We start from the raw sequence: 22,405 nt of genomic DNA on the forward strand, positions 1-22,405 counted from the left end.
GGAACCGCCTGTGTTTAATATATGTTGTCTTTTTTAGGCGGTTTATGAAACCGCGTGCATATAAATTCTGGGCTGTTACGTTGGCCTCTGTTCCTATTTCTAAGGCAGTTTTTTAAACTGCCTCTATCAAAGGCTGAATTAATATTTAAAGCCTTTGGCATATATAGGCAGTTTTTGAACTGCCTGTGATTTATATAATATTTTTTTTTATATAATTATCTAATTTTGTTAGTGAACGTTTACTTATAACCATCCAAAAGCTAGTGCATTTAATCTTCTTTTTTTTTGAATTGTTGCATTTGAACATACAATTTTAATATCCTTGAATTAAAAGTATTATATATATAAATTCATAACAAGATTAAAAGGCCATAATTGCATACATTAACCAAAATCATACAACAAAATGTTTAACAACCATAAAAAATGTCTAAACTATTATGGAAAAGTCTTCAAAAAATCCAACATGATAATGACAAAGAAAGCAATATCACTATCGATCCAACATCAATGACTACATCAACTATTCAACTTTGAGGTGGTGGTGGTGGAGGTGGAATTTGATGGGGTGGATCCGGTCCTTCATTATTTGGGTCATAACTTGCATGAGAAGATCTTCTAACCCCGGGAGAACCCATATCTGCTACCTGATACATTGGGGGAAAAAATCACTATAACTATCCATGATAAACCTGATATATCTGTCAATGAATTTAACAAAGTGCAAAGACTTGTATGATTATAATTAATGAAAAAAACTGCAATGCCCGATTATAATTTTGAACCAAATTCAAAAGCCAAAAAGAAAAAAAAATTTACTCGTAAATCAATGAAAAATCATCTAAATCAATAAGCAGCAAATTTATGAAGTTGTAATCAACCGTGCATATCCAAAAAGGTTCAATTTCAAGAAACAGCTCAATAGAATTGGACTTATTCTCTGTCCGTTGGCACTAAGAGATGGGCACATTCATAAAAACTAGAAGCATTCCAACGTAAATGACATTTAAAAAAAAAAATCATATTAAGCACTTTCAATGCAATGACACATCAGCTAGTTAACATAGGAAAACGACAACCCCATTTTTATCTAAAAATAAATAAATAAAAGAAAAATCACAACCCCATAACTACAGTCTAGAAATCCATTTCAACAAAGTGATTTTCATGTCACTAAAAGGGAATGTAAGACTTCAAATTGACTCAACCAAGGCGACAAGACAAAATCCAGATGAATGATAAATGAAATACCATATGCATGCATGTGGAGGAGAGTGTGCATGCACTGTGGGTACACCTTCCCTGTGCCATGATTTGTTAACTACACAATAAAAGCACTCACGACTAGAGTTTGCTAGGAAATGTGGAGAAAAGAGTTACAAACTACAAAGGTAAATTCTGAACAAAAAGGCAGAATTTAAACAATAGCATTTTATACTACTATATCATCAACAATACCAATCAGCACTGCAGAACATAAATATGAAACAAATATATATGCAAAAAATCTATAGTCTTGAAAAAAATTATTGATGTCCATACATAGCCAACACAAATTGAACCAACTCTAATTCCAAAGTATGTAGGAAATTATGACCCAAGATTTACCTCATTTAAGGAAATATGAGAAGCCTGTTGAGCATTCAAATGTTGCATAATAGAAGCCATTTGTGCTTTCATGGAGTCAAATTCTCCTATTTTTCCTTTTAAACAATCAAGTTCCTGTTTGAGAGCATCATACTCTGCTTGCGAAGGACCAGCAGACGAAGATGATGCAGAAGTGCAACGGCGCTTACGCATTTGAGTTATAACCACCCCATACCCCTTTCCTCTAACTCGCCCCGGGTGCTCCTTCCCCAACACTGTCTCAAATGCCTCATCTTCAGAAGTTATCTCCTCTATCTCTGCTTGTAATTCGTCCTACAACAAAATGTCAAACATTTAATTTAGCAACTCTACTATAGCTTCCTAAGATACCAACAAAATACATACATTCTTTTCTCTAGCTTCTTCACACAGAATATTGCCATCCTTTTTCGTATGCGAAATGGCCCACATTTCCCCCCTACTAAATTTGCGTCCATGTTTTTGTTCCTAAAGCAATGTCAGTATAGTAAATGTTAGTTAAATTCACAAATCAGAAATAGATTACAAGATTTGAAATTCACATAAGTACCAGGTCGTATTTTGTCCTTGCAATGCTTTTTGATCCAAGTGTATGCATAATGGTCTGCTTTGCTCTATTTCTAGTATTTATCTCACTGTATTTCTGCATTGTCCAGCAAAGCTTATTTAAAATGAGGTGAAGTTAACCAAATTAGGCAAATATATACATGCTTATGTCATTACCTTGGCTTTATCACTTAACTTATATTGCAAAAAACCAGCCCATTGTTCTCTAGTCAGACCATCAGGATAATTCTCAAGGTTTTGCTCATAACTTCGATCTTTATGATAATAATAATTGCATAGCCTCCATCTGTTATCCTTCCATTTCTTTCCCATACTTCCCATACAATAATCGTGGTGGTAATCCAGGAAAACATTAAACTTTTTCTGCAATATGGATAATATAAAACAAAATAAATGGGTTGTAATTTCAGCTTAGTAAACGAAATTGAAAGAACATTTATACCGTTATGGTCTTCTCCCAAGCAATCTTCTTATAGTTTGGAGGTACATGAGGCCACCTATCGAAACATATTGGGAACATATTAGTGTTACATGCAAGATGTCCTAAAAAGCCATTCAATAGTGCAGCAGCATCAGAAACAGGCTGCTTCTCTTCACTCCATGGCACCATCACAAGCTTGTTATCTGCAAGTACCAAAACGTCCCTAATGCGCAATTTTTCCTCGTTAACCCTTCCTTGTTCATCTATAACATATACTCATGTGATTTTTGTTAGTGAGACAATAATTTATGACATAAACAAACATGAAAAAGAGAGTCAATATATGTGTTATATGGTATACCTATAACATCAACCACCCAATAATTGTTGCACACCCTCTTGGGCCGGTAGGAAGTTTGGCTTTCATTTTGTTGAGTAGATTCATTAGAAACTTGATCTCCTTGGCTTTGTACTTCACGTGGCTGTGTTTCCACACTTTCAACCCCATTTCCTATGTTCTCATTGGCTTATACATTTTGTGTTTGCAAGGTAGGAGTTGTAGAGGTTGTTGAAGTTTTTCTTGGAGCGAATCTCCTTGTACGCGGCATTTCACCTAATGCATTTGTCCAAAATATAACATGCAAACATATATTTACGTATTTACAAATCATCCAATTTCAATATCTAGTGGAAAAAGTTCATAGTATGTTAGCATCACGATATTGAATGGCAATATCAAGCAACAATAACACACAAACATAACATATCATATAAAGAAATCCATACATAACAATACAAAAAAAAACATAAGGAAGAAAAACAACATGCTACATGTGTATATAACTAGACATAACCTACTCCTTAAACAAAAAATTCATATGTCTAAATCTTCATCCTCATTGTGAATATCTATCAAATTTGGAGTGTCATCATCTATGGCAGGTCTTGATAATGTTAGAGCTAATCTGTCATCAACTAAAATTTGGTCTAAGTTCTGTGTTGGGAATAGGTCAGTGGTTGTCATGATATCTTCGCCCATATCATACAAGTCTCGAGGCTTTACATGGACAGGTATGCACCAACCCTTTTCTTTCTCATCATCAACATAAAAAACCATCTGACCTTCAGAAGCTTTAATATACGGCTCATCATCCTCTTTCTCACCAGTATGTATCAATTTTGAAAAGTTAATTTGGGTAAAACCCAATTTATCTTTTTTATGCCCTCTGTGAGTAGTTGTATCAGCCCATTGACATTTAAACAAGGGCACAGTAAACAAGCCATTGTAGTTAATCTCAATAATGTCAACCAATTTCCCATAGTAAGGGACTCCTCCACATATCATTTGGTCATCTCTTGTGCTTGAATAACTTCTTGTGTCAAACGTTCCAAAAACCCCATTATTTTGTGTTTTCAGGTTGTTATCTCGATCCAATGTTCGAAATTTGAATCCGTTCACATTATATGCACTGAACCTTCTTACTTCATACATAGGACCGTGGGCAAGGGTTAACATAATATCTTTGTCTGCTTCTCTAATATTTTTAACATCTAAAGGAATCTACAACACAAAAAAGTGATAATGTTAGCACCGTGCAATTTTATTCGTGAAGTATAAATATTGTTGACCTTTATTGTGCAATAAAATACCTACACGTTTAGAGAACCAATCAACAAACTCTCTATGAACCCGTTTATCTATCTCAGCTTGACTTCGATTAGTCCTTCTTAGTTTCCTCTTCACGTCTCTCCGAAACTCCCTAAATAAATAACTGAAATTATAACATGAATAACAATAGCATGCTTAAAAAAATCATTGAGGTTCACTTACTGGACGTATGTTTCAACAAGTGGACAATTCGTCAACACATGTCTATGAGCCTGCAACCTCTGCATTGATGTAAGATTGAAATATGATGATGCACCGATTGGCTTTCCTACTCGGGGAAAGATTTCATCCATCTGTGATTTATCTTGCGCATCATTAGGTACATCATCGACCCGCCCAGGTCGATTCCATCGAGTCTCAATATTATCTATGTACCTTGAACAAAATGTTAGAATTTCTTGCATTAGGTAACCTTGTGCTATAGACCCTTCTGGTCGAGCTCTGTTGCGGACATATAATTTCAGTTGTCCTAAGTATCTCTCAATAGGATACATCCATCGATAGTGCACAGGACCTCCAAGCTTAGCTTCCTCAACAAGGTGAACAATCAAATGAACCATGACTGTGAAGAACGATGGAGGAAATAACATTTCCATATGGCATAGGGTGACCACCACTTGACGTTGCAATAAATCCAATTTTTCAACATTCAACACATTGTCGCACATTTGTTTGAAGAATGAACATAACTCAATTAAAATGCTTGAGACATTATCAGGCAATGCTACTCGTGTGGCCAATGGCAGTAATTGCTCAATCAATATATGACAATCATGACTTTTCATCATTCCATTCAACCGCATAGAATCGACATCAATGCACCTAGAAATGTTGCTTGCATAACCATCTGGTACACTGATATTCCTCAATGTTGTTAGGAACATCTTCTTTCCTTGATTAGTCATTGCATATATTGCTAAAGGATATTTTCCATTCTCATCTGGCCAAAGGTCATGCTTACAACCCATTCTTACAAGATCTTTTCTTGCATTCAAATGATCTTTTGACTTAGAGGCATCATTAAGCAATGTGTAAATGATATTATCACACACATTTTTCTCAATGTGCATCATGTCAAGATTGTGACGCAATAAATTATGCCTCCAATATGGAAGTTCAAAAAATATGCTTTTCTTTTTCCATTGCTGGGTGGTGCCATGTGCATCACGGTCACTAGTGCGTCCTCTTTTTCTTCTTCCACTAACTTCGGGTGCTCGACCAAATGTCACATTAATATTTGCAACTTGTTCAAGTATTTCACAACCAGACAACAACCTTGGAGGATTACGCACATCTTGCTTTCCATTAAACCGAACCTTGTTCAATCTAAATCTATGTTTTTGGTCAAGAAAGCGTCGATGACCCATAAAACACCATTTTTTACTATGATAAAGACGACAAGGTTCAGAATCCAGGTTGCATGACGGGCATGCTTTACCAGTGTATGTGTTCCAACCAGATAGATTTCCTAAGCCAGGAAAATCACTAATCGTCCACATCAATGCTGCATGTAATTTGAACATCTCCCGTGTGAAAGCGTCATACGTATCAACACCATCCTGCCATAATTCTTTCAACTCTTTGATCAAAGGTTGTAAGAACACGTCAATGTCATTACCTGGCATTCTTTTACCAGGTATTATAGTTGAAATAATAAAAGCCGTCGACTTCATACACAACCATGGAGGGGTGTTGTACGGAATCAGAATGATTGGCCAAATACTATAACTAGCACTCATATTACCAAAAGGATTAAAACCATCGGTGGCTAAACCGAGTCGTATATTTCGTGGGTCTGAACCAAATGATGTGTGCAACTCATCAAACTTTTTCCATGCTTCAGAGTCTCTAGGATGTCTCATTAAGCCATCAATGTTATCATGCATCGCATGCCATCTCATATCTTCAGCAGTCTTCGTTGATAAAAATAATCTTTGCAAGCGTGGTTTAAGGGGAAAGTATCGAACAACTTTTGCAGCCACATTACGCTTCTTTCTTCCTTGTTGAGAACATGTACGTTCACATTCTTTAACAGGTGGTTTCCATCTAGATGTCTTACAAACCTTGCAAATTTGTCTATCTTCATCTTCTGCTCCCCAAAACAACATACAATTTTTTGGACAAGCATCTATCTTCTGGTAGTTCAATCCTAACTTGGTGATAGTCTTCTTTGCCTCATAGAATGAAGATGGAATCTTGGCATGTTCAAATGCATCATGCAAAAGCTTTAATATCATAGTCATGGACTTGTCAGTCATCTTACATAAGCACTTAATATGATACAACTTTACAATAAAGGAAAGCTTGGAATATTTATGACACCCTTCATATAATGGTTGTTCCCCATCTCTTGCTAATTCAAGAAATTCTTTGTCTTCATTTACTTCTTTATTTGGAAAACAATTTGTTCCCCCCCTTGGGAAATGTTTTCCCCTGACCCAAATTGAACGTCACTGTCACGTTGCCTATTTATGCCAAATGCATCATTGATCATGTCAAATATTGGATCTACATCAACATTCTGGTCTCCTGCACCTTGTGACTCAGCTCGACCAGCAATATTAGTAGCTGAGATCACATTTGACTCTCCATGATAGAACCAAAATGTGTATCCTTCAGGGAATTTCTTGCATAGCAAATGATCATAAACTGTTTCTTTTGACAACCACTTTATAAAACCACAAGACGAGCAAGGGCATAAGATTTTGCCTTCGATTGCACTATGTTGAAAAGCAAAATCAATAAATCTCCTAACTCCTTCATTATACTCAATTGAATTTTGCGGTTTTGTAATCCAAGACTTATCCATCACTCTGAAAATAAGACAAGTATTTTGCTCAAATTCACAGTTTTTACAGCAAAGAAAGGCTTACTAATTTTACTAATATTTCCTAACTCAATACATAAAATATTAGTAAAATGATGTTAATGGGTAATCATGCCAGTGATGCCACTAAAATTCAAAACAAAGAAATATTTAATAAAAGTTATGAAGGGGAAATGGAGAAAGGTTGAACAAGCACGAATAAGACATTGTGTGGTTCCTAAACAAATAAGAAAAGAAACAAAAAATATATATACATTGACACCATTTCTCTATATTTCTTTCTTTGTCTTCATCACTTCCCTTCCATCATACAATAGACAAAATATATATACACACACAACGAATTAAAAGACAAACCTCAATTAACAGAAGTAAAGACAGCCTTGGCACAAGTGGCTTCAAGCTGTAACAGCCTTTGCACGTACCTGAAAACAACATATTCAAGGAAAAAATATTATTTCTCAAGTTATTATTATGGTAGAGTGTTTATTTTTCATAATATTAACCTGAAAAAAACATGTCTCCTGGCCCTACTTATCTACTTTATTTGAACAAAAAAAATATGTGCTCACAAAAAGAGCATATCAGTTTGAACAAAAAAAATACCAAATAGTTGATAAGAATACAAAAATCTCATTGGTCTTTCAAAACAACAAATACCCGTGCTCACAACAAATACAAGGAAAAATATGTACAGGATCACATGATAATAGCGAGATGGGGTTGAACTTTCCATTCTCAAGGCACAAATGCACAAAATGTTCACTCATTTTAAGTCTATGCTAAATATAGATTTCAAACTATTTATTTAGCCTTTAGTTACAGTGTTGAGATAGATTTAAATCTTTGTTAGCACTATATATACCACCTCCATTCATTTATCTTCAGCAAACAAATATTTAGCTCAATAGATATGGCAATCCCTGTGATAGAGTTTAGCACTCTGAATGGATACAAGAAGGGTGAAACCATGGCACTTGTGCATGAACCTTGTGAAAATGGGGCTTTTTTCTGGTAAATAGAATAAGTTTTGTGTTAACTTTTAAGAAGTTCTTAGTTAACTATTTTTTGAGTAATTTATTTAACAAATTACCTGAGTATATATGTAAATGCAGCCAAACAGTGGATGAGTACATTGAAGAACTCATTAAGTTGGCAAAAAAGTTAGCAATGCTCATGAGTGAAAACCTTGTTATGGAGAAAGATTACATAATGGAAGCATTTTCTAAAAGTAATGGACCTGCTATGGGAACAATAGTGGCCAAGTACCCTCAATTTCTACAACCAGAATTAGTGAGAGGACTTAGAGAGCACACAGATGCAGGTGGTATCATACTATTACGCCAAGATGACAAAGTGCCTGGTTTAGAATTCTACAAAGATGGCAAATGGGTGGAGATTGAAATAAAGTGTTGAGCAAGTGGAAGTGTTGAGCAAGTGCAAGAAACTGCGCCTTTCTCTGGTGGAAGCAAGCTTACTAATGATTCCAAAAGCAAATGATGCTTTGAAGTTATTTCACTTGCTGAATCAGAATCAGAATCAGATTCAGCTTCCTTCTTGACATGTCCATTCTTGGTGATATTTGGTAGCCATCTACATGCATAAATTTATAATGCATCACCAATGAGATTCGAAGGTGTCTTGCCACCAGATTTGATAGCTATCATGGTTCTCCAATAAAGATCTATGCTCAATTCTGCCAAATCTTCAGCCCACCATCCTTTGCTTGTTGACTTATGTCTCAGTCTTTCTATTCCATTGTAAGATACATTATCATCCTTTACCCTTCGTGAATGACTATGTGACAAACTCACCTTTGAGGGGTGGCTTAAGACCCTTGAGGCAATGGCTTCAATGCATCTGCTGGTAATTGCCAACTCCTCTGACCACAAAGGCAATGCTTTGGTGGTTTGTAGAGTCACAATAGAATCCTTCCAACCATGAAGAATGCAAGAATTGAAGAAAACCTCAATCTTATAAATCAAGTTCCCCTTCTCAACATCCTCTGTCATATGCAAGTATTCGGCAGCACATCTTGCAGCTACAATGTTGTAAGCACTGAGAGTGATAGTAATACCATAGCAGAACTTAGCACAAACTGATCCGAAGTAAAAAGATGGTTTTTCTTCTTGCTTTCGTTTTATTATGGTCATTTTTAATAATCACATATTTTTAATAATCACATATAACTGATAACTAACAGTAACGTGTAGTTGGTGCTAGTTATCCAAATATGGGACCTAAGAGATTCATGGAACTCATTGAGAGGGTACCATCATCTTATAGACAGAATCATTACCCACTATACAGAGCAATCAACAACTTTATACCAGGTAAGCATTCATTAGTTTCTTCATTCCTCAACTTAAACATACTGGATTGTGTTAACATCATTAGTTCATTACACATGCTTTCATGACAATGATGCCATCTGTATACTGAGAGAGAATATTCTAATGAATTTCCAGCACTTTACCAAGTGGTCTAATTGAAAAATAGTAAATGAATTGAAATCAACATATCAACTCCAATGATATAATCATGATTCTTAAATTAGGAGAAATAAATAGTAAATACTAGTAATAGGCTTGTCAACCTTGGCCATAACTCATTACCATATAAAAACCAAACAAAATCATTAACAAAGACCAATACAGTTTAGCCTTATTTACTTACGTTATATCCCAAGATGATAAGGGAGCAGTGTGCAAGTATCTTGATTGTCGGCATGCATTGAAGCTGTTCAAAACGAACTAATGCCTCTACGTCTAATTGGGTCAATAGCTCTTGTTTTTCTTCCTCGCTCGCTCTCTGCTCTACTATGTCAGGGAGAGGGAGAGGAAGAGAGAGAGAGAGAGAGACAAAGATTGGGTGGCTAGAGGACAAACAATAAAAAGAAAAAAAAATGAAGCAGGTTCTCTATTTCGGACACGAGAAAAAGGAAAACAAAAACAATCGGTATAGAGAATGCAAGACAAAAGACAAAGTTTATGACATCAAGGGCACCTGACCGAGTCGCACAAGTTGATGATGAGAGGGGCTCTTCAAGCAGGTTCCGGTGTCTGAGGTAGGGAGCACCACTGGTGACCTTGACGTCCTTCATCACCGGTGACCACAGAGAGAAACGGTAAAAAAAGAGCTTTCAATTTCGACAAAGTTAAGAGACAAAAGGTAAAAAGGACCTAAACCCTAGATTAAAAGTGACTCTCATTTTTCACAAGGAGGGAAATGAGTCCGCCTAATGAAACTGAAACGAAAACTTTTTAAAATAACATTGTAATATTGCATTTCTTGCTTATGTTTTTTGGTTGGATCAGTGGTTACACGCTGTCTCTTAACTAAGATGGTGCAGGTTCGATTCCTCTTATATAATAAAGACATTCAGTTTTTTTTTCAATACTTCTATACGAAAGGTGCAAAACCGCCTAAAATAAGGTTATTTGTAGGCGATTGTAATATAACCGCCTGAGTATTACATAATTTTGAGGCTAACTGTCCAAACGCCTCTAAAACCGCCTCTGTATTCAAATAAAGCAGGCGGTTAAAAAGTAACCGCCTCAGTAATTTGTTCAATTTCAGTCGGTCAGTAAAAACGCCTTCTAAACCGCCTCTGTAAATCATATGGAGGCAGTTCAATGCAAACCGCCTCAGTTATTCGGTCGCAATATACATTTTTTCTTGTAGTGTTTTATACCACTTTTCCATCAATATTTTACACTCAACCAAACATAGACTTACAAAACTTTAATCAATTTACCCAATAATATTTTGTCTAACTAAACAACTTTTTTTACATTTTCCTACCAAACTCACTTTCCAACCATTTCCCTAGTATTCAAAAAATTTCTCCTCAACTAAACGCCCCTACATAACTTATTGTTATAGATTTGTAAATGAGTTTCAATCACTACTTTTTAGTGTTTTTTATTTAAATTGCAATATTTAAATTTTTTTTACCTCCTTTTCTATCTTGTCTTTGACTCTCCGAGCCTCCCCCTCTTCCTTCTATCTAGTGTTAATAAAATTGGACTGTTCCGGCTGGGTCGATTGAAAAATCGATAAATCAATCATATAATCGGTTTAGTTGAAGTAACAGACCAATTGTACATCAAAATCGATGCGACCAAGTGCGACCGGCCGATTTTCATGAAAATCGATGACCCGGTTGATTAGCCGGTGATTCGTCCCGGTTTCAAAAAAAATAAAATAATGAACATATTTGAATATTTTTTTGCTTATTGACTTATATAAGTTATGTATCTACATCACTAATATTATCTCAATTATGCACTATGCAGAAAATTTTGATTTGATTTATAGTTAGAGATATCATTTTCTGAACCTAAAGCCCGTATCACGATCATTATATTTTTGTTTGATCCTTTATTGAATAATAATATGTGATTTATTATTTTTTATATTAAAATATTTGAAACTTTTATCATTTTTTTTAAATATTTGAGTATATTTATAATTTTTTAATATAAATTATAAAATTGCATATAATTATCAAGTCATATAATTAAACCAATGACCCACTAATTAAAGGATCCAATATCTCAACCGAATCAATAATCGGACCGATTTTAATATTGCTTCTATCTCACTCTTGCGCCGAGTAACCGGTTCCCTTTTATACATCCCAGAGTTTGATCAAGCTATAGAATAAAGTAGAAGAAGTGCTCTCCTATTCCATCTGCAGGAAAGTTGCTTCTTCTTTTTTTGATAACAGGAAAGTTGCTTCTTTACTGAAATGACATTTATCATGGAGAAACTTTTTAGATGCCATTATTGCTTTGTAAGTTCTTGGTTTTAGTGGGTGGGACCAAAACTGTAGGTGCAAGCAGTATGATAGGTACTGTGCCTTTCACAAAGTTTGCAAAAGCAACAACAATTTTAGTGCCAACAATTAATACCAGCAACAACAAAAGCAAAAAGAAATTTATAGTTTTATATTATAAATGAGAAATGATATTCTAACAACTAAATTGTGTTACTATCATGTTATTACCAATCAATCTCACCGTTAGATTAATTATGTTGATCTAACAGTTATATTTATTTTCATCTTTGTATGGTCATGATTTTTCAAATTTAATACTTTATATTTATTTCCACCTTTGTATGGTTATGATTTTCTATATTTAATGCTTTCACTTTAAATATGGGGAATCATAACCATACAAAGATGAAAATAAATATAACCGCTGGATCAACATAATCGATCTAACGGTAAAATTGATTGGTAGTAACATGGTAGTAACACAACTTGATTATTACAATATCCTTCCCCATTATAAATATACTGATATTTTAAAAAATTTAATGTGTCATATTCGATATTTTTTAATATTTTAATATTTCCTAACACTCTATCACATATTATAATTAAAATTTTTTTCAAAAGATATGTTGCTTTGCATTTTTAGTTCCAATTATTAGACTCGTTGAATTGGGTTTATCATTTTATTGAATTTAATATAAATATTTATGATATTTTATATTTCTTTGCAAAATTGATAAGTATTACAAGTTTATCTTTTTTTTTGTTAAATTATTAAATATTAAATATAATATATACTACATAAATTAAAAATATTATTTAATATTAAAATATGTCCTAATCTATCAAAATTTAATTTTTTAAAATTAAAGTGTCAGAGTATTGTATCATGTCATATCCATATTAATGTTGGTGCATCACAGGTTTTATGCCTCCCATAGTTTTATTTTGATATATTTTACTTTTTCTTAGCGTCCACACGTTAGGATTTCTGGAAATAGATACAACGCTTATTGGGGAATATGTGATACGTCCATCTCATAACCAAAGATTAAAAGGCACAATATTATATATTTCACAACTTTTTTAAGCATGTTACTCTTTTGTACTAACTAAAAGTTAAAAGTATTAAATACTGCATTAAGAATTGCTTTCCATGGCGGTCAAAATATTTTATGATACACAAAAAGTCCTTTAGAATTTATTAAATTTCGATTATTATTAGTTAATAATTTGAAACATGAATATAGTAAAATAATATTAGATTTTTTTTTTAATTTTAGTAACTCACTATCAATTTGGTATAAGTCGTTGACTGATCCATTCAAAGTTAAGATGTACGTCACAATATTTTCATAAGGTGTTATATGTTTTTTTCCCTCGCTGAGTTTCTTTTTACGGTCTGTGTTTTCTAAAGTTACTTTAGATAACTTTATTTAATGTTCACCGAAATGATGTCGTTTTGGAACGAAAATTATGATGTTTTTGTAATTTTAATTTATTTCAGGGTTATAATAGTCTTTATCATTCTAATTTTAATTTTTTAACTCCAAAACGACGTCGTTTTGATGAATATTAGATAAATTTATCTAAAGTAACATTAGATACTTTTTTTCCTTCTTTTTATCTATAAAATTGTTAAAATCAAGTCGCGTTTTCTCATTTTTACATTACAAACTAGCTTTTTGGGGTAATTATTTATTTATTTATTTTATAATTTGAATTTCAACTTTATTAAAGAATATATCTCATGACTGGTAGTGCATCTGCAACCTATAACTCATTAATTAAAATAGCAACAACAATATTCTAGTAAATTTGGTTAAATTAGTTGTAACATAATGATTGTTAAGGGAAAGCTCATAAAATATTTTGGTGAATACCAGTTATTTATTTAATAAGATCATTAAGGTGGTGTTTGGTTCCATTCTTTTCAATAGTTTTCTAGACAAATGAAGTTTGGTTTTTAGAAAATCAATGTTTATTTCAACAGCTTTTGACCAAAACTCATCCATGTGAAATGCATAGCTTTTTGAGAAAGATAGAAATTTGCACTGTTTAGAAACCGGATTTGAGGGTAGTTTTTTGAAAAAATCCGGGTAAAGCATTGTTGACACACTTTTTGTCATATATTTTCCTGGTAAAATTTTGTCAAACCAAACTATTTTTTTTTAACTTCCTCATCTATTCAACTTTTCTTATAGATACCTAGTAATTACATTTCTCTAGTATTCTTAAAATTTATCTTCAACCAAACTGCCCAAAAAGTTCAGCAAAATGTTGCTTCTTTGGAAAGCCTCCGTTATATAATTACTTGCCAAGAAGTTGTGCTTTCAATATTGTGATTGAAGGAGAATTGGAGATCAACTTTATTGATTGACCGAGCATTATTTTTTGGACTTATTCACGAGAGATTCCTTAATTAGTACGGTGTAACATAGATACCCGAAGTACAACAAACAATAAGAAGGCAAAACCCCATTTGAAAAAAGTAAAATAAAAATCATGTCGGATAAGTAGTTAAAGACATGTTAATTTGATTATGTTTTATTTTAAAAAAAAACTAATTTGTAGAGTAATTAGTGAAATATGTATTTTTTTTAAAGTTAAAAGTTATAATATAAAATAAAAACAACCGAGATATATTTTTTAAATTTGATTCTAAAAATTAAAAATTTGCTATAAATTTTAGAATTACTTTTATAAAATAGACCTTATTAAATAAGCTTTTTTATTCTAAAAATAATAAAAATCATTTTTTAAAAAAATAATTCAAACATGCACTGAGTTTCACTCCACATTTTACAACTCATGAATGTAGTTAACATTGCCGCCTTTAAGTAAAGTGTCGTCAAGCATTAGATTGCAAATTTAAACCTATTCCTAATTTATAATTTCGAGAATGGATCCTCTCGTACGTGATTTGACATTATTATAGTATGTGAAATATTTTTAATTATTAATAAATAAATTAACATTAATAAAAATAAAAGAGAAAAAGTATTAGAAAATAAAATAAGACAAAATATTAATTTATCTATCAATAGTTCAAAACCTTTCATGTGACTTGATTTTGTGAAAAACATATTACATAATTCATTCCCTTTTGTTCAGTATGAACACCAAATATAGGTTCTACTTTAAGTGTATCTGCTTAATATGAGTGAATGAATCTGGATAATCTCTATTGGTACTATTTTAGTATTTATAATGGTCCTATCCTGCAGCTATTGCTAATGAATGTGGAATAGTTATCGCAATGATGCATAATTGTCATAGCGGTTATGTGGGTGGTGGTTTTATCAATACAGAGTACAAAAGTATACGCACGATCCGGGGTCCTGTCTTATAATCCGACCATCTAAATTCATGGCCTATGGCCCCTTAATACGGGCTCATGTTACTCCGGGCATAAAGGTATTAGGCCAATGCATGTTTTAGCTTGATGGGCCTAACCGGGTTCATCAACCCGGAACATTAAGCCCTCCAGCTCGGAGTATCAAGGGAAGGGTGCTCCGAGATGCTAATATTGTGATTTGTCTTTACCTTAGAAGTTGTGTCTATCGAATGGTTACGTCATATTAAATGTTGAACGTCATGTATGCCATGTGTCACTCCCTAATTAGTCTTGGTCTTTTAAAACGGTGCGAGGAGAAATCATTTCATGATTTCGAAATTCGAAACAACATCTTTAACTTAGTATATCACTTCATTTTTGTTTTCTTTCACTTTCTCTTTATTCTCTTCTCTTTTCTTTGGCTTTCTTCTTTCACTTCCTGTTTTTATCGGTCTTTCATAACGTTTCTCGCTACTGTCGCTATCTTAAGTTCTCATCATTCTTTGCTTTCGAAGCGCTACCAAGTCATCTCATTACATTTACAAGTAACTTTCTTTCTCTTTCTTGTATGCTTATTTCTTTGCCTGTATTCTTTGAACTTGTTAGTTGCTGCTTGGATTCTCTATTACTGTTAGTTGCATCTTCAATTACTACAAGAGCTTAATGAACACTTAAGGTAGATTAAAGGGTATCTTGAGTGAGAGAGATTTCTTTAACTAGTTAAATGTCTTTGATTTGAGGGAAAAAAGTTGTGTTTCTCCTTATGGGGGTTTTAGGCATTCTCGTAGAGCCCCTTTCTTTCCTTTGCCGGGTTCTATGCGAATTAGAGTATCCTTATGTCCTCAACTGGCTTATGATACTTCTTTGTCTTTTTATTCAATTTTCGAGTTAGAGACTAATTGTGGCTTTTCTTCAAGTACATGCCAAGAAATTGACCCTACCGCTCGTTTTCCGCTTCTCGTTTCATTCCTCCGCCTAACTTGATGGGCTTGGAGTCGGTGGATGAAGAAGCTTTAGGACTTCATTCATCTTATGAAAATGATCTGGCTGCCTTGCAGTTTGCATTAGGTTCTTTATCTCTCTCTAATGACCCAATAATTACTTCCTTCGGGGTTGAAGCCCCCAGTGAAAACGAAGGGGTTTGCTCGCCTTTTGGAGAAGGTGAGGATGCTCTTTTCTTTGTGGACAAGTGTTTACTCTTGGAACTTGGAATTTGACTACCCTTTTCTAAGTTCTAGATAGAAGTTCTTCATTATCTTGATATTGCCCCTTCTCAACTCCATCCCAACGAGTTGTGTTTTCTTTGAGTTTTTGAACTGATTTGTTGAGTTAACGAGTTCGCATATTCTTGCCAAGTATTTTTCTGTCCTTTTGTGGCATTTCGGAACGCCATTGAAAAGGGCAGCAATCGCGATGCTTGGGTTTCTTTGAAAGCTTGCCCTAGTTTGAAATAATATACTATCTTTGAAGATAACTGAAAAAACTTCAAAGAAATCTTATAACTTAATTATTTATAACTTAATTATATTCGATTATATTTTAATAGAAATCTTACTTTATTTCTTATATAGGAGGAATCAACATCTCAACATGTTTGATTGTGTATATGAATATATTAAAAGAATTTTGGTAAATGTTATACTTACTACAAACATCATGATGTGTTTGTTGAATTCATGTAGTTATTTTAATTTACATAGTATGGATTTGTTTGTTGGATCTGATGAAATATATATTATTTAGTTTGAGCATTTTATTTTTGAAAATGAATTAAATGCATATTGTATGAGTTTTGTTATGATTCATAATTCTGTTTGGACGTTGAAATTATGATTTTTGGTGTAGCAACAGAATTTGAGTACTTTGTAAAGTTGATTCATGGTTCTGCATGGAAGTTAAAAATTAACAGGCTAACGGGCCAAGGCAGGCCATTTATTTTTTTATAAACGGGTCAAGCCAGGCTAACAGTTAGACTCATACTAGGCTTGAGCCAGGCTAAATTCAAATTTTTTGACGTAGGCTTGGACTTTTCAGGACAAAACTTGGCTCAGTCCGGCCCACTTTTACCCCTAGTATTGAGTGATGACATTTTTAATATCTTGTTTAACATATTTCGAAAATAAAAATATTGGGCCAATATGGGTTTTAGCTTGATAGGCCAAACCAGATTCATCAACCCGAAACACCTCTAATTTTTTATTTTTTGTTTTTTGTTTTTGCTTTTTGATCAACAGAATCCAACATATTGCCCCACTGAAAGGCATACGAATAAATATTATTTGGAATTTGAGTAGCACTGTAGCAGCATGACATTATGGTTTCCTGAGTAATGACTTGACAGCTGATTAATGTGGGAAAAACAAGTCATCGTTTGACACCGAAGGAAATATGGCGACAGGGACACGCACTAAATATTGTAAAGTAAAATAAACGTTCCACGTCCAAAGAGAAGAAAATAAAGAACGAAGAGAAAATACTTAGATGCTTTTGGGGAGAACAAAGTGAAAAAAGGATACAGTGCAGCAGGAGATGCTCAAAATGTGGCCACTAGTTTCCTCTGCGGTCATCGTTTAACTCTCATTTATTGCCTCTATTCGACATCAATCCCAGTCACCACATTTCCACTATTATTATATGCATGTGTTATTTTAAATGATATAAACGTATCTCATTTTAAGTAAGAGAAAAGGATAAATAAAGAGGAAGAGAATGGATAAAAAAATAAATAAAGATATAAGTCTTACCTCTTTATGAGAGTAAGATGATACAAGTTACGTCACTTAAAAGGACAAATATTTTTTTCAACATATATTTTCTGGATTTAATTTTTCTATTTTTTTGTGCAAAATATTTTTCCTGTCACATTTATGTAAAAGACAATAAAATCCATTATAAAAAAAAAATTTATTTTTTGTGAAACCTACTTATTTTTATGTGAATGTGATAGAAATTTTTGTTTGTAACAAAAATAGAAATAGTTTGTTCATATTTATCATGAGCTTTACTTTTCTCGTGTAGTAGGAGAGAAATTATCTTATGTTGTGAGACAAATAAAATGAGATTCATCAATTTTTATTTTTATTTAAAAAAAAGAAGCATATCTTTTTATAACATGAGTAATGAATCTCATGCAAGAGAATATAATTTTTTATTTATCGTAATTTTGATTTAAAATATAAGCGATTTTAATTAATTAAAATTTGAAAACTAATATATTTTCATTAACTTATTTAAGAGGCAAATTGACTCTAAATGATATTTTTTTTAAGTCAAATTAAGTAAGGCAACAAAGTACGTTTGTGTGTCACTTTGAAGAAATTCTATGTAGTCACTAGGGTTAACCTAATGGTGGGGTTTAAGTAGTTGTGTTAAGAAATATGTGTTCGGATTCCTAAACAAAAGATATGTTATTCTTATTTTGTGTACTTTTGTCTATCTCTTTTAATACCGTTGGATTACAATCTCATCTAACGGTGGAGATTTATAATATAAAATAAACTCTTTTACTCCTTTTTCTCTACCATTGCCTCTCACTCTTTCTCCCTCCTCCTCTTTCTCTCTCCTTCAATGGCACTTCATCATAAAAAAAGGTGCAAACTTTTTTCTTAATTCATCCAACCCAGCCATTGCTATGAGTATTTTACATAAAAAATTTAAATGGGGTGTCAAGAAGAAACAAACTCAAATGCTCTATGTTATGGAACCATGTAGATCTGTTGTTGAGCGTAACATAGAAAAATAGAGATCATTTTCCCACTTCAATGTGAAAAACAAAATAAGAAGAAGGAGATAAGTTGATTCGATTTCAAATTTCAACAGCAAAATAGAAACCTTGCGGTAATCATGTATTTTGAAATATATCAGATTCAAGGATTTAGATTCAAATTTTTTTGGTTTATGTCATGTTCAATTATATCATATTCAAGAAATTTTGAAAATTATACTCATCCAACAAATTTATCCTGCCATTAATCATTGCGTAAATTTAAATTCAAATATAAATTCAAGTTGTAAATTACACAAATCGATAGAGAGAAAGGAGAGGAGATGGAAAGTGTGGAAGACAGTGAAGAGAAAGAAAGAGGGAAAAAATTTATTTTATTCTGTAAACCTTCACTGTTGGATGAGATTGTAATCTAACGGTGTTAAGAGAGATATGCAAAGGTAGACAAGATAAGAGTAGGTAAAATAACCTATCCTCTAAACAAAAAAGAAAAAGAAAAAGAAAAAAATGCTATGCGACTTGGCAATTGCGGACCAACCATATGATGACATGGCCTAGTGTACAAATCAACTACTTCAACTTGCCCAGAAAAGCACGAGAGTGAGGGAAATTTTCTTAGTATTCCTATCTTCATATGCTCTTTTCATTGAGAGATTGACACTTTTTTCATTGAGAGATTGACACTTGTATAATTTTTTTTATTCTGTCTTCTCTTCTCTCTCCTGATTAATTGTCACATGTTTATTGATTTGAACCAGTTAAGATTTGATACTCCGGATGCACCAAAACTCTTCTCCAGGGTGAGAGGATGATTCTTTACTTTGATCATTCCGCGCATTAAAATTCTTAATCACTATCAATATTCATTCTCCACGTAACATCAACATAATCAATTGTAGACTAACTGAACTTACATAGAATCAAAAGTAATTCGTGGACTCAAATAGGGGTAGCACATAAAACAATGACCTATTTCAGAATCGTGGACTTTTTGCTGGGATCTTAATGTCCACCAGTTTGTAGAACTAGTGGTTCCAAGACATTATGTTTCAAATCAAATGCTTCATGATAAATCACATTTCTTTATAGTACATGAGGACCAACAACTCTGCCCAATTCCTTACCACATTTAAAAAAGCTTTCTGGTCTAATCACACTTTTAACTTTTAAGGCTTTAAATACACACCTAATGTAGGCTTATAAAAATTAGCACCCCAAATATATTCTTTTGCTTCAAATGACACCACTAACATCAATAAGATTGATGCCTTTGTTTAATTCCTTGTGAACTTGGAACTGCATACTTATTTGAAGCATCTCATAAAAAGTTAAGAGATAACTCCTCTTGCTCAGGGCATTCTGTAGATAACTCCTGCCTATGTAGAAAGATGCACATCAGATGCAGGATCACTCAAATCTGCCATCTAACTATAATCAAATTACCAAACAAGTAACCAGAAAATCGTAGTACACAAGCCCAAACTTAACTTCTCTTTGACAACCTAATCCCAGAAGTTGAATATCAGAACATGATATGAACTAATCTCGTTATAGATTCTAATAATTAATTGTAGTCCCCCTCAACATATTCACATAAACCATCTATAAAGCAATCCAACATCACTGAATAAGGTTAAGAATTTTAGTACCTTCAAAACTCTAACCCTGCATCACATGCATGGTTCATTGATGTTGCATTGGTTGCATTTGCAAGATATTATCGTAAGGTGAAAACTGGCACCCATGGAGAGTGCCTCTGAGTAAATTATGCTCCTGTGGCTTAGATTCACATGAAGAAATCCCATGCAATGGTGCCATGAACATGTTTCTATTTGTTGAGTTGAAAACAATTGGCATGCCTTTGTGTGGTAATTTCCAGTCATATTCTTGTTTAAGCATGCAAGAAAATTTCTGATTCTGCTGTGGATTCACAACCTTAACTGAGTGATCAGGAGAAGAAGGCCTGTTACTGTCTGATGAAGGAGTTTCTGTTTCTGGTAGATTAACCATTGTGATATCATGGATACTGGATCTCCTCTTATCCTTCCCTCCTGTAAGTTGCCTTATGAAATACTTTTGAGCATGACTTGCAACCTGAGTTGGTGTCCTTGTTGTCACAAAATTCCTAGAAATATTTCTCCAGTCCCCTTTACCATACTTTTTGAGACCAAGCAGAAATAGCCTGTGGTGGTTTAATAAGCAAACAATCCCCACATTAAAATAGGTAAAGAGCAAACACCTTGACTTTAGGCAAATATGCAAATTCTAGTAGTAACCAACAAGAAAAGCATTTGTCATGGAAAAATCAAGTATTAATCAACTAGAGCCTGATTTATAAGCACTCAACAAACTATATAAATCATCTATCCAAAGCTTAAAAAACCTATAAAGAAACATCTTAATTAACTACAAAGATTTTTACATTCTAGCAAACCAATGCTTCTTCCTCCATTATAAACACTCAACAAATATATAATAAATAAACCAAAAATAGGTTATGACATGCAATTACCTGTGCTCCTCTTCAGTCCATGGCACTCCTTTCTTTCTTTCCTGCTCAGATGGCCGAGTGGAAGCACCCCTTTTATCACCAACACTATAAAATTGCTTGAACCCATCATAGCCTTGTTCATTAGCCCACTCCAATGTGAAAGAACTAGTACTATACCCAGGAACTGGGATCAAACCTGCTTCAATGACACTCACATCTTCTTCAAGTTCTTTGTACTGTTTAATCACATCGCCTACAGTTTTGCCTGGAATCATGGCTGCCACCCTCATCCATCGATCAGGGGTGTCCTTATCAAAAAAGGCCAAGGCATTCTCAAACAGTTTGTTCTCTTGTGGAGTCCATTTGGCTCCTTTGCTTTCCTGGAACAACCAATTTGAATTTTGGAGATAGGAGGCTGGAGAGAGAACTTCAATTCCCCTATTCATTGTTCTAGAGAACAATTGTACATAGCAAGCATGTCAAAACAATATTGTAGAATCTAACTCTCTCTCTCTCAATGACAAGTTCAAAGAGAGAGAGATAACCCAGAGAGGAAATGCAGAGGAGTAGAGCTTCTTATGGCTAAAGAAGCATATAATCAAATAAGCATTTGGAAGGAATCTGTTGCTTTATTTCCAAAAAGTCAGGAAAATTCCAAATTTGAAAGATGATGGGCAAAGCATAAACCCTTGTAAAGAAGCTACTCAGATCTAAGAGAAGAGGAAATAATAATCACAAAAAAACAACCAAATGAGAAAAAAAAAAAAAAAAGATAAAAGAAAAAGCAAAACCCTTAATCAAAAATTTACAAGATAGACACCAAAATGTGCAGAGGTTCTCCCAACCCCTGAGGTTATTGGAGTGACACTCAATAATTGGGACAGTTCCCAAGAGCATAGAAGATACATATATATTTTTTGGTGCTAGAATCTTGTTAGGAAGAAAAATCAGAGAAGAGGG

General features: G+C 33.5%; 5 protein-coding genes across 10 annotated transcripts in view; 2 read left to right on the plus strand and 3 right to left on the minus strand.

Moving 5' to 3' along the window:
* LOC133316465 (glycerol-3-phosphate 2-O-acyltransferase 6-like) overlaps window positions 1–9,976 on the plus strand; it is a 91,129-nt gene extending 81,153 nt beyond the window's left edge. Inside the window, exon 3 of the mRNA XM_061518221.1 lies at window positions 9,967–9,976. The gene's annotated coding sequence lies outside the window, so the exon portion shown is untranslated. The remainder of the gene's footprint in view (window positions 1–9,966) is intronic.
* Window positions 528–2,803, minus strand: LOC133316450 (uncharacterized). Its single transcript, XM_061518198.1, has 6 exons — window positions 2,636–2,803; window positions 2,350–2,556; window positions 2,177–2,269; window positions 1,993–2,094; window positions 1,609–1,920; window positions 528–647 (listed from the first exon to the last, which is right to left on the minus strand). The coding sequence occupies exons 1-6, from the start codon at window positions 2,801–2,803 to the stop codon at window positions 528–530; spliced, it is 1,002 nt and encodes a 333-aa protein (XP_061374182.1).
* Window positions 3,489–6,541, minus strand: LOC133316451 (uncharacterized). Its single transcript, XM_061518199.1, has 3 exons — window positions 4,446–6,541; window positions 4,269–4,386; window positions 3,489–4,175 (listed from the first exon to the last, which is right to left on the minus strand). The coding sequence occupies exons 1-3, from the start codon at window positions 6,539–6,541 to the stop codon at window positions 3,489–3,491; spliced, it is 2,901 nt and encodes a 966-aa protein (XP_061374183.1).
* LOC133316452 (1-aminocyclopropane-1-carboxylate oxidase 1-like) lies at window positions 8,024–8,526 on the plus strand. Its single transcript, XM_061518201.1, has 2 exons — window positions 8,024–8,124; window positions 8,226–8,526. Exons 1-2 carry the CDS (start codon window positions 8,024–8,026, stop codon window positions 8,524–8,526), a joined length of 402 nt encoding a protein of 133 aa, XP_061374185.1.
* Window positions 9,977–19,478: 9,502 nt separating the features above from the next.
* On the minus strand, window positions 19,479–22,405 carry LOC133316464 (transcription factor DIVARICATA-like). 6 transcript variants are annotated; one of them, XM_061518216.1, is made up of 3 exons: window positions 21,467–22,405; window positions 20,604–21,136; window positions 19,480–20,456 (listed from the first exon to the last, which is right to left on the minus strand). In XM_061518216.1, the coding sequence occupies exons 1-2, from the start codon at window positions 21,889–21,891 to the stop codon at window positions 20,638–20,640; spliced, it is 924 nt and encodes a 307-aa protein (XP_061374200.1). In that variant the 5' UTR covers window positions 21,892–22,405; the 3' UTR covers window positions 19,480–20,456; window positions 20,604–20,637. The 6 variants fall into 6 exon arrangements, with proteins under 6 accessions (XP_061374198.1, XP_061374200.1, XP_061374201.1 ...); XM_061518217.1 differs by having other exon boundaries at window positions 19,481–20,382; XM_061518218.1 differs by having other exon boundaries at window positions 19,482–20,378.

The sequence above is a fragment of the Gastrolobium bilobum genome, unplaced genomic scaffold (assembly GCF_033153095.1).
Source record: "Gastrolobium bilobum isolate Gb01-03AN ecotype WA unplaced genomic scaffold, APGP_CSIRO_Gbil_v1 utg1738, whole genome shotgun sequence".
NCBI classification, from domain to species: Eukaryota; Viridiplantae; Streptophyta; class Magnoliopsida; order Fabales; family Fabaceae; genus Gastrolobium; species Gastrolobium bilobum.